The sequence below is a fragment of the Microcaecilia unicolor genome, chromosome 1 (assembly GCF_901765095.1).
Source record: "Microcaecilia unicolor chromosome 1, aMicUni1.1, whole genome shotgun sequence".
Classification (NCBI taxonomy): domain Eukaryota; kingdom Metazoa; phylum Chordata; class Amphibia; order Gymnophiona; family Siphonopidae; genus Microcaecilia; species Microcaecilia unicolor.
This window is the reverse complement of record NC_044031.1, coordinates 190727850-190740070: the sequence shown is the minus strand read 5'-3', so window position 1 is coordinate 190740070 and position 12221 is coordinate 190727850. Positions and strand designations below refer to the sequence as shown.

General features: G+C 41.4%; 1 protein-coding gene across 1 annotated transcript in view; it reads right to left on the bottom strand.

Moving 5' to 3' along the window:
• Positions 1-5865: 5865 nt before the first annotated feature.
• The window catches only part of ADCY1 (adenylate cyclase 1), a 533674-nt gene continuing 527318 nt past the window's right edge, over positions 5866-12221 (bottom strand). Inside the window, exon 20 of the mRNA XM_030206815.1 lies at positions 5866-6204. Coding sequence (XP_030062675.1) covers positions 5866-6204 — 339 coding nt within the window. The remainder of the gene's footprint in view (positions 6205-12221) is intronic.

The window sequence follows — 12221 nt, the reverse complement described above, 5'->3', positions numbered from 1 at the left end:
CCGAGGCGGCCTTGCCCCGGGCCTGGCCTAGTCTCTCGGTTGCCCTGCCCCCAGATTCTATAAACTGCAATTGCATGAATAGTCGATTTTCGCACACAACTTAGGGGCCCTTTTATTAAGCCGCGTAAGCATCTACGCAAGCCCAACATGCACCAAAATGGACTTACCACACAGTTACCACGTGGCTCTTGTGGTAATTTCATTTTTTATGCGCATCCGATAAGCGCAGCTGAAAAATAATTTTTATTTTTGGACGTGCATATCGGATACGTGCCAAGTGGCATTTGATGTGCATAGGTCATTACCACCCGGTTACTGCATGAGACTTTACCGCTAGGTCAATGGCTGGAGGTAAGGTCGAAGACCTAAAATGGAGGAGCAGCAATTTTGATTTTGCCGCACGTCCATTTTCAGCAAAAATAAAAAAAAAGGTCTTTTTACAGGCACACTGAAAAAATGGATCGGCGCGTGCCCAAAACCTGCGCCTACACTACTGCAAGCCATTTTTCAGTACACCATAGTAAAATGACCCCTTAATTGTTTAACAAGCTAATCAGTGCCGATAATTGGCCAATAATAAGCAATTAGCACTAATTGCACTAATCAGAATTTACGTGAGCAACTTTCTAAGCATATTCTGCAAAGTGGTTTGTGTAAATTCTAATGTGCAGATCAGAAAAGAGGCCACGGCCATGGGAAGGGCATGGTCGGGTCATGGGCATTCCTGAAAATTACCCACACTGTTACAGAATATGCCCAATCTGTGCCTAAAGAAGACGTGGGCATTTACACCTGATTTTGTTGGCATAAATGGATGCACCTAAACTGTAGTCGTGGGATGGCCACTATGTATATTCTATAAACTGGGCCTAACTTTTGGTGAGGTTTATAGAATACCACTAAGTGCGTTTTTTTCAGCGCCGATTTTTTGGTGCCCTATATAGAATCTCACCCATGAAGGATAACTTTATACAGAGCATTTGTTTTAAGAGTAGGCACCTACTTAGGTGTTATTTTTCAAGACATGTTATGTGTTTTTATAAAATGCTAGCATATGCAACAGAAATTGTGCCTACCTTGCAGGTGTGGACATTTATACCTGTTTTCAAGCAGGTGTAAATGTCCACCCCTAAAATATCAATGAACATGTATAAATTAGCTTAGGGGTAAATTCTATAAATGGCGCCTAAAAAATCAGCAATGAAAACCATGTGCAAAGCGTGATTCTATAATATACGCCTAAAGTTAGGTATAGTTTATAGAATATGCATATACGCCATTCTTGTGACTAAACTTTTGGCACACCCATTCAGGCCACATAAAACCAGGCCTAAACACTTGCGCCTAAGTTAGGCGCGGAGCGGATGTATTCCATAGTAGTGTGCATAGTTTTCTGAAATGCCCACAACCTGCCCATTCCACGCCAATATCCAAGTCCCTTTTTCGGCTGTGTACGTTAAAATATACAAGCACTTTGTTATAGAATATGCCTAGAAAGATGGGCACTGCTGATTACTGCCAGGAACGCCCCCCCCCCCCCCCCCCCCCATGGAATAAAATAGAAAATTATTTTCTACTGCGGGAAACAAAGCTTTCCAACTTCGAAATTACTATTGAGTGCCCATGCTACGATGGTCGTGTTGATTTAGTGCGCATTATCTGTGTGGTAGCCCTACTACAGCTTAGTAAAAGGGCCCCTTCGATGAGACAATTTACATCAGGATTCAGTGGGTATAAATCCTTGCACCCAAAGTTGGGCGCAGATCCTGGTGCTATGCGCTATTTTATAAATGGCACCCAACTTGGCAAATCCTTTGTAGAATAGCTCATTTTTTTCGGCACCTATATTTTGATGCCATTTATAGAATCTGGCCTATAGAAACTATGCATTATAATACAATATTACTAACTTCACTAATTTTAACTTTTTTAATCCATCTCAAGTCTACAAGGCAGGGAATAAGAAAACAGAATTATAATCAAGGGGGGGGGGGGGGGGAAGCATAGTTTTAGAACAGAAGTAGAGCAACTTTCAATAGACCCTAAACTATCCCTCAGTGAGCTAACCAATGACCCTTTTCGTAGCTAAAAGGGAGGACAAATGGATAGGGCTCCAGAAGACATATTTAACAGATTGATAGATACTAATACATTTACAAGGGAATTTAAGATGAAATTGTGCGCCTATTTGAAATACCCGTGGACAAAGCAAAAGAAATTGCTTTTGTCACTCTTGGGGGACTTTTGTCAATCGACTCAAATCAGGAAAAAGATATACTTTAAATCCATTGAGTGCTTTCCAACACCACACTTTTTTTTTTAATGTAACTGAGATCATTTCCAACAGATTGTGGCCCCTGATGCAGTCTGCTTTGGTTATCTTATCAATAAACTTGTGGACTTTTTTTAGTTGGACGTCTTCTTGTATGACACAATGGTCAATATTCAGGTAAATGAAGAAGTTACACTGACAAATTCTCAAATTTTCGTCCTTCACATTGCATAAATGTTGTCTACTGAAATCATTGATGAGACAAAATATATCCAGGAAGGAAACAGGCATTGCAGAGGTTTACCTAAGTCTTACCCAGACAGCTCTGATATTAGACCTGTCCAGATAAAGTTATCTGATTAAGGGCCTCTTTTACCAAACTGTGCTAGCGATTTCTGGCGCTACGATTCCGACAAAGTCCATTCAGTTTGAATGGGCTTTGTTGGCATTGTTGTGTGGGAATCACTACTGCTTTTTGGTAAAAGAGGCCCTAAGATAGGCAACATAAATAGTTGTTTTAAAATGTACTGGATATGTTATTTTGTAAACTATAAATTAGTATATTGTATTCAGCAGCCCTAATTTACTGGATAATTTGCCTGAATATCTGGGAAAAATGAACTGGATAACTTAGAAGATTCACTTAAACTAGACTGCTTTCCATTAAATATCAGCCACTCAAAGTGTAGTTCTTTTCTCTTTTTTCACAGTTGTGAGGACAGTTTTCAAAGATATTTACTTGGGTACAAAGTGTTGCACTCATATTAATCGATTATATGAAAATTGCCCTTCTGCAATGCAGCTATAAGAAATAGCATGATGTCATAAAAAATTTAATCCAGGTGCTCTGGAGCTCTGCTGGATGTGCTAAGGGATTTTCTCATTTTGGGTATGATTCATAAAGGACTTTACACATAAATACAGAATGGGCGAAAAGCGTTAATGAATCCAATCCAAAATTTGTGTTGACAGGAGAAAAGCTCAGTAGGATGGCATTTTTTCCATGTAAAATGGAGAGCAGAACTTCTGACTTTGTTACATCACAATACGCCACAGCAACCTTGTCACAAAATATAAATGAAACTCAGTTGTGAACCTTTATAAAAATCGTACAGTGTGAACAAGACATTCACAATGGAAGAAGGATAGTTATTTGAGCTGTCCAATGAGGCCTGCTCTCAAGTAGTGCATAAGTAGCAAGATACCATTGTTGAAAGTGATAGTGAACATCTCCTGTTGTTCCTACAACAATATTTCACTGGAATTCTTAGAAGATCTGGTAGTGCTCATAAGGTAGATAGCAGAGATTTTCATTTGCATTTTGGTATTGCTTTCCGAGTTTCACTTTCAGGATGGGCACCTCTGTGTTATATTAGGTTCTCAAGCCTCTGAAGAGACAGTATTCAGAAGCAGAGGGTTTGAATCATTTTCTTCCTAATCAGTACGCTGCCAAAAGCCCTGAGTCCAGCCATTTTTTCTAACTCATTTGTTGCTGTGTGATAAGAATTTGGAAACCTCATGCAGAGATATTAGAAGCAAGCAGACACATTAAAAGATGCATCCATTTAGTGATAGGCTTTCAGTAACCCATAATTGCTCAACTGTTGTCTCTCTCTCATGCCATTATCTTTATACCTGCTACAATCTCATATCATTTTTATTTACTCACCTCCAAATGTTAGCACAATCAGAAATCAAACACTTTTCCAATCGCAGACCCAACAAAGTTGGATATGAAAGAAAACAAGTATCTCCATAGAGATGTCCAGCACTTATATCTCCTAGAGGTGACCAGTATATATACAGGTAGAGATGCATGAACTTCTACAAAATATAGGGGTATGTTTACTAAGGCACGTTAAACGCTAATGTGCCAATACACTCCTATGAGCACATCTACCATTAACGTGTGTTAAAAATGTTAATGTGCCTATAATGCACCTTAGTAAACATATCCCTTAATAAATTCAACATTTAGATGAGCCTATAGAAATTTCCACTACTGGATCATTATAGGGCTCATTTTCAAAAGAGAAAAGCGTCCTTCTGCTACCTTATTACCTTCGTTTTTCTCTGAAAATTTTTGACACCTCAGTTTTAGATGTTTTGCTCCATAATTCATCCAAATTTCAAGGGGGCGTATTTTGGGTGGAACATGGGCGGCACCAAACGATAGACGTTTTTCTATAATAATGAAACAAAATGAAAACGTCTAGGGCCAAAATTAAGATTTTTTGGCCAGACCTGTTCAGTCACAATTAAGTGGCCAAAAGGTGCCCTAAATAACCAAATGATCACTGGAGGGATTAAGGCATAAATCCCCTTACTCCCCCTGTTATCACTGATCACCTCCCACCACCCCCAAAGCTGTGAAAGAAACAGTACACACCAGTCTCTATGACAGCTTCAGATGTTATGGCCAGTACTAACAGAGCGGCAAACAGGTCCCTGGAGTAACCTAGTGGTCAGTGCAGTGGACTGTAGAGAAGGGTACCCAGGCGTGTATCCCACTCTAACTGTTACACTTTTGGTGGAAAGTGTGAGCCCTCCAAAACCCAACAAAAACCTGTAGTACCTATATAGAAGTGACACCTACAGGAATAAGGGCTATCATAGTGGTGCACAGTTGGGTGCAGTAGATTTTTGGTGGGGTTTGGAGGGCTCACCTTAGAATATAAGGGGGTAAGTGTGAGATGTGTACCTGAGACCTTTTATGTCAAGTCCACTGCAGTGCCCCACTGCTCTGCTAGGATGTCTGTGTGGCCAGTCTACTAAGAATACTGGCTCCCCATATGTCCCAATGGCTTGTTTCTGTTTGTTTTTCCCTTTGGACATTTTTTTTCAAAATGGTCCTAAAAGATAGATGCACTGAGCACAAAAACATCTAGCAAATGGCCATTTTTGAAACAAAAAAGTTGGACGTTTTTCAGGTTTAAACATGCCCACGTTCACTACTGGATTTTTGAACATTTTTCACAAACTATCCAAAATCAGATTTAGACATCATATCAAAAATGCTCCTCTACATGTTTATGTAGAAATCCAAAGCAGAAATTAACAATAAACTCTGGATTTAAAAAAAATGAATTTTTTTTCAGACCATCTAAAATGGCTTTATTTATTTTAGTATTTAGCTCGTGCCTTTCCAATGGTAGTTCAAGACAAGTTGCTTCAGGATTTTCTTATGTTCCAAAATTCTTCTGATAGAACACAGATGCATTTATGTTTTCCCTGGCAGGTCTTGAAAAAAAATTCATTGCACTTTAACGGGACTAAAATCCATCTGGTTCAAGCTCAACTTCTAATAGATTCACATATCTCTCTCAATACATATATTTCTTGCACACCTTTCTCTTTGATAACCAATTAAAAATTCCTAGAAAATATTTCTTCTTCTTAAAATTCATCTTATGCTTTTTCTAACAGAATTCTTAGCCCTTATATGTTCCATTCCAATGCATATCCCGAAGTTCTCTTTGGTTGAGTAAACGATCCTTGGTTTGGTGCCACAGTCTTAGTTTTCCTGGTAAAAGTTTAGGCAACTTTTTTCATTCTTAGTGCACTGAAAATGGCACAACCAAATTTCTTTTGTTCTATGCCTCTTTCACTGCTGGCACAGAAGGAAGGTAATGAAGTGTCTGATTTGCATGAGCTGTTGAAGCTTGAAATGGTCCTACCCCAGCTTTGACTGTAAAACTAGCAACAGATGACACTGATGGACAGCTAGTGCCTAACTTTGTTTGAACGTTTGTTCTGCCATATGGGTACATTTTCCGCTCAAGGTTTAATGACCGTGTTTGAGAATTAGTTCCATTGACTTTGCCTTCAAGGAAATATGTCAACATTTCACCTTTTCCTTTGACACTGACTTTACCCCGGCATACAAACTCATAATTGCACCTCTTCAGTATCCGATGAACATCTTCTGTCACCTGCAGATAAGGAAAGGTGGCTGTTAGCTAAGGTTTTCTAAAACTGTGTCATATTGAGGGGCATAATCGAATGGCGCCGGCCATCTATATGGTCGGCCATCTTCGGTGCCGGCTCCACAAAGGGGCAGTGTCAACCGTATTATCGAAAAAGATGGCCGGCCATCTTTTCTTTCGATAATACGGTTGGGGCCGGCTAAATCTATCTCCAGGTTTACAGATGGCCAGCTTCAAAAAAGTGGAAAAGAAATCCAAGTGTTTGTCAGGGACATCCTTTTTTTTTTTATGAGTGAAAGGACATCCCTAGCATGCACTTTTTTGGACAGCCACCTCTGGATTACAAGACTGGTGCTCTAACCACTTGGCCACAGCTCCACTTACTTGGATGTCCCTCCCTTTTGATTATGCCCCTTCAGGTCTCTCTCAGCCAATCACAGACAGGGGTCTCTCTCAGCCACTCACAGATAGCTAAATGCACTGTGATTGGCTGAGAGAGACCCCTGTCTGTGATTGGCTGAGAGAGACCTGAAGGGGCATAATCAAAAGGGAGGGACATCCAAGTAAGTGGAGCTGTGGCCAAGTGCTTAGAGAACAGATCTTGTAACCCAGAGGTGGCCGGTTCAAATCCCACTGGTACTTCTGACCAAGCCAAGCAAAAATAGTTTTGATTTAGGACGTCCCTGATGAGCACTTGGATTTTTTTAAAAAAATTTTGCATGGGAGGGGATTGGTGACCACTGGGGGAGTAAGGGAAGGTCATCCTCGATTCCCTTGGATGGTCATTTGGTCAGTTGGGGCTCTTTTTTGAAGTTTGGTCGTGAAACAAAAAGGGACCAAGTAAAGCCGGCGAAATGCTTGTCAAGCCTGGCTTTTTTTTTTCCATTATTGGGCAAAGCTGGCCATCTCTTGAGCATGCCCCCGTCCCGCCTTCACTACCCTACCAACACACCCCCTTGAAATTTCGCCGGCTCCGTGACGGAAAGCAGTTGAAGCCGGCCAAAATCGGCTTTCGATTATACAGATTTGGCCGGTTTCAGGAGATCTCCAGCCATCTTCCGATTTGTGTCGGAAGATGGCCTGCGATTGCTTTCGAAAATGAGCTAGATTGTTTTCTTGATTCGGAAGTCAGTAATGACAAACCTATACAATGACATGGTTTAAATTTCCCCTGTCCTCCCACTCTTCTTAAAGTAAAAGCCAAAAACAATCCAGATAATGAATCAGTATTTCTCCTTCTATTTTTGCGTTACTTTTGAATAAAACTAGCTAAGTTTATAGTGCCGAGCGGTCTTTAAGACACACATTATTTTTGAGGTTGATCTAGCTCTTATGATTACTTTTACAATCGTTTGCTGCTTCACTGTATTTAAACAGAAATATTGGACCCCTGATGCAGGCATCATTCAATGAAACATGGCCATGTCGGGTCAAGTAAGCCAACAACAAAAAGAAGCACAGAAGGGCCTCCAGAACTGGAACAATGGTGCAATCTTTAATGAAATCGACCCGACATGGGCCGTGTTTCGGCGTTCAACAGCACCTGCCTCAGGGGTCGAGATAAATATTCCTTAAAGATCATACAGTTTCAATCTGATTGTGCCAAATGCTTCCAAGATCCGTGATGAGGTTCTGAAGAACCTTTTTGCAATCTTAGGTAAATTGTACCAGACGCTTCCGGAATGCCGCAGTGAGGTTCTGTAAATCCAGGGGTCAGTATATTGGCCCCAGAGTAAAGCAATCTCATTAATGTATTATGGAACAAATATCTATATTATGGCTGTAGCACAAATGGTGAACATTTCAAAGACTGAACATTCCACTTAAATATACATCATAACAGTAGAAACAGATCATTTCTAACACATAAACACCAGCAGGCCCACTAATCTTCCATGATTATTTCCTGGTACAATGTATAGCTTTTTTGAACATCTGAGTTTCCCTTTATTTCTTCACAATTAAGGATTATCTTTGCTTATCCCATGCCTTCTTGAATTCTAACACCAGTACTAGGAGGCTGGTATACAGTGGTGGAAATAAGTATTTGATCCCTTGCTGATTTTGTAAGTTTGCCCACTGACAAAGACATGAGCAGCCCATAATTGAAGGGTAGGTTATTGGTAACAGTGAGAGATAGCACATCACAAATTAAATCCGGAAAATCACATTGTGGAAAGTATATGAATTTATTTGCATTCTGCAGAGGGAAATAAGTATTTAATCCCTCTGGCAAACAAGACCTAATACTTGGTGGCAAAACCCTTGTTGGCAAGCACAGCGGTCAGACGTCTTCTGTAGTTGATGATGAGGTTTGCACACATGTCAGGAGGAATTTTGGTCCACTCCTCTTGGCAGATCATCTCTAAATCATTAAGAGTTCTGGGCTGTCGCTTGGCAACTCGCATCTTCAGCTCCCTCCATAAGTTTTCAATGGGATTAAGGTCTGGTGACTGGCTAGGCCACTCCATGACCCTAATGTGCTTCTTCCTGAGCCACTCCTTTGTTGCCTTGGCTGTATGTTTTGGGTCATTGTCGTGCTGGAAGACCCAGCCACGACCCATTTTTGAGGCCCTGGCGGAGGGAAGGAGGTTGTCACTCAGAATTGTACGGTACATGGCCCCATCCATTCTCCCATTGATGCGGTGAAGTAGTACTGTGCCCTTAGCAGAGAAACACCCCCAAAACATAACATTTCCACCTCCATGCTTGACAGTGGGGACGGTGTTCTTTGGGTCATAGGCAGCATTTCTCTTCCTCCAAACACGGCGAGTTGAGTTCATGCCAAAGAGCTCAATTTTTGTCTCATCTGACCACAGCACCTTCTCCCAATCACTCTCGGCATCATCCAGGTGTTCACTGGCAAACTTCAGACGGGCCGACACATGTGCCTTCCGGAGCAGGGGGACCTTGCGGGCACTGCAGGATTGCAATCCGTTATGTTGTAATGTGTTACCAATGGTTTTCGTGGTGACAGTGGTCCCAGCTGCCTTGAGATCATTGACAAGTTCCCCCCTTGTAGTTGTAGGCTGATTTCTAACCTTCCTCATGATCAAGGATACCCCACGAGGTGAGATTTTGCGTGGAGCCCCAGATCTTTGTCGATTGACAGTCATTTTGTACTTCTTCCATTTTCTTACTATGGCACCAACAGTTGTCTCCTTCTCGCCCAGCGTCTTACTGATGGTTTTGTAGCCCATTCCAGCCTTGTGCAGGTGTATGATCTTGTCCCTGACATCCTTAGACAGCTCCTTGCTCTTGGCCATTTTGTAGAGGTTAGAGTCTGACTGATTCACTGAGTCTGTGGACAGGTGTCTTTCATACAGGTGACCATTGCCGACAGCTGTCTGTCATGCAGGTAACGAGTTGATTTGGAGCATCTACCTGGTCTGTAGGGGCCAGATCTCTTACTGGTTGGTGGGGGATCAAATACTTATTTCCCTCTGCAGAATGCAAATAAATTCATATACTTTCCACAATGTGATTTTCCGGATTTAATTTGTGATGTGCTATCTCTCACTGTTACCAATAACCTACCCTTCAATTATGGGCTGCTCATGTCTTTGTCAGTGGGCAAACTTACAAAATCAGCAAGGGATCAAATACTTATTTCCACCACTGTATGCATTTACTTACACCCTCCTATGGGTGGTACTATATTACATTGAGGAAGTAGTATATAATAATATATAGTACAGTGATGGGCAACCTTTTGAGCTTGGTGTGTCAAAATTCACCAAAAAACCAAGCATAACTCGGGTGGTGTGTCACTTCAAGAAAAATCGCTGCTACTAGGATCGCCCCCGGGCCCCCCCTACCTGAGATCGCTGCCCACCTGAGGTCGCCGGGCCCCCCCTCCACCCGCTACCGGGCCCGGAACTAACCTTAAAGCCTCCATTCACGTTGCAGCAAGCAGCAGCAGGGCAGACCTCTCCTCCTTCCTTCTGTGCTCCGCCCTCGCGGACGTTACGTCAGGCGAGGTCAGGACACGGAAGGAAGGAGTGGCCTGCCCTGCTGCTGCTTGCTGCGACATGAAAGGAGGCTTTAAGGATAGTTTCCAGGAGCGAGGAGGGAGGGCGGACCACACTGCGGCGGCGCCGCGTGTCATCGAAAATGGCTACGCGTGTCAGTGCTGACACGCGTGTCATAGGTTCGCCATCAGGGATATAGTATATACTATATTATGTATGTATAGTAATATAGTATATATTAGTTTCAATATACCCAACACTCTTTCCATGAAGAAATATTTTCTTACTTTACTCTCTTCTTTTTGACAGTAACATCATGAACTCTACACTTTTCCACTGAAAAATAGCCACTGGCTGTTCATTAGTAATAATTAGTTATAATTTTGAGGAATTTGAATGTCTCTGTCATATCCTCCTCTCTTTCTTCTTCTCAGGGTATTTTAATTAGGTCCTTGAGAAGCATTTGAGAGCAAAATGTTTGCTATAGACATTAGTTCCAAATAAATGTGACCCAGTGCATGCTGATATGCAGCGAAATACAGGGCATAATTAACTATCTGGAGTGTCACAGGCTAGGAAACATACTGGGCTCTTCATTTTAAAGCTTTCACAAATGGGGCCCTGTGTAGTTCTGACTGCAGAGTAAAAGTTGTACAGGAGAAGAAAGCTGCAGGAGGAAGCAGAGCTCACCAACTCCTCCTGTTGACTGGAGGGCAAGGCACAGGGGTGGTGAGAATAGACAAATATCTCTGGGCAGTGGTGGCTCTGATTTTCCCTCCCCTGCCACTCTACTTTCTGCTGGCAACTGACTTATGGGAGCACATATGATAGGGCCCTTACTAAATATTTATTCCCTGTGCATGTGCCTAGTTTGCATATGCTTTAATTCTAACATGGCACTGTGTCAGGAATAGTTTGATTTGTTCAGCTGAGTTAAACAAATGAATATATTCTCTGCTGAAAAATAACGTTGTCTGCTTTAAATGATTAAAAAAAAGGTATACAGCAGCAGCAAAAAACAGTTCCAAAGCAAAGAAGCAGCCTAGGACAAGCCAGTAATTTAGAAAAGTGTACTGATTTATTGAAGGAGCAACCATAAAAACAATGGTGAGGAGATAAAATGTCCGATAAGTAAATGTCCGATAAATAATTGATATGACACCCTGGGGTAAATATTCAGGTATGAGCGGATGGTTGGCACTTAACCAGCCAAAGATTGGACTATTATGTATGCAGTACTATTTGTAGAATCCACTAAACATTCAAAACGTTGGGGTGGGATTAATAAATCACTAGAGTATGAAACTGTAACAAAATCCCACATGCAAGGTAGACGCCAGCTTAGAATCTACTTGACCTTCTCGGTCTCCGTTTGGGAAGGAAAAAGGACTGAAAGAGCTCTTGGATATTTACTATCTAAAAGAGCTAAACAGATCAATTCAATCCTCTCTTCATCATCGGCCAAAAGAAAAAACCCTCCAAAGCTCAACTATGTTGATCTATTTCTTTTCTATTCTTTTTATTTTTTATTTTTTTATTACTTGTTTTGCTGAGCTTATCACTTCAGACTTAAATTTGAAAATTTAAATAATCCATAATCCTAAGGAGTTAATTCACTCCACTGGCTTCCATACACCTCCAAGCTAGTCTATCCAATGATGAGCTATGGTACTGGAAAAAGGACACATCTTTTTGATGTCCGTGTGAGAAGGTCAAGTAGATTCTAAGATGGCATCTACCTTGCATGTGGGATTTTGTTACAGTTTAGTGCAGTACTATTTGGCAAGATAAGGTAAACATTTAAAGGCTCAATATTGGTACTTAACCAGTTGAATGCTACCTCTGACTCCAGATTAGTTAGGAGTAAATTCAAGAAATTGCGCTGAAATGTAGGTGTGAACAGACCACAGGCGGTGGAAAGATCAACAATGTCCCACGAAAAGTCACAGGTACAGGAGAAGTGGGAACAGAATCAGGCTCTTCAAAAAACAGACCAAGGACATTCCATGTAAATGTAAAATTTATTAAAGGTTCCCACGCAGCTTAGTAAAC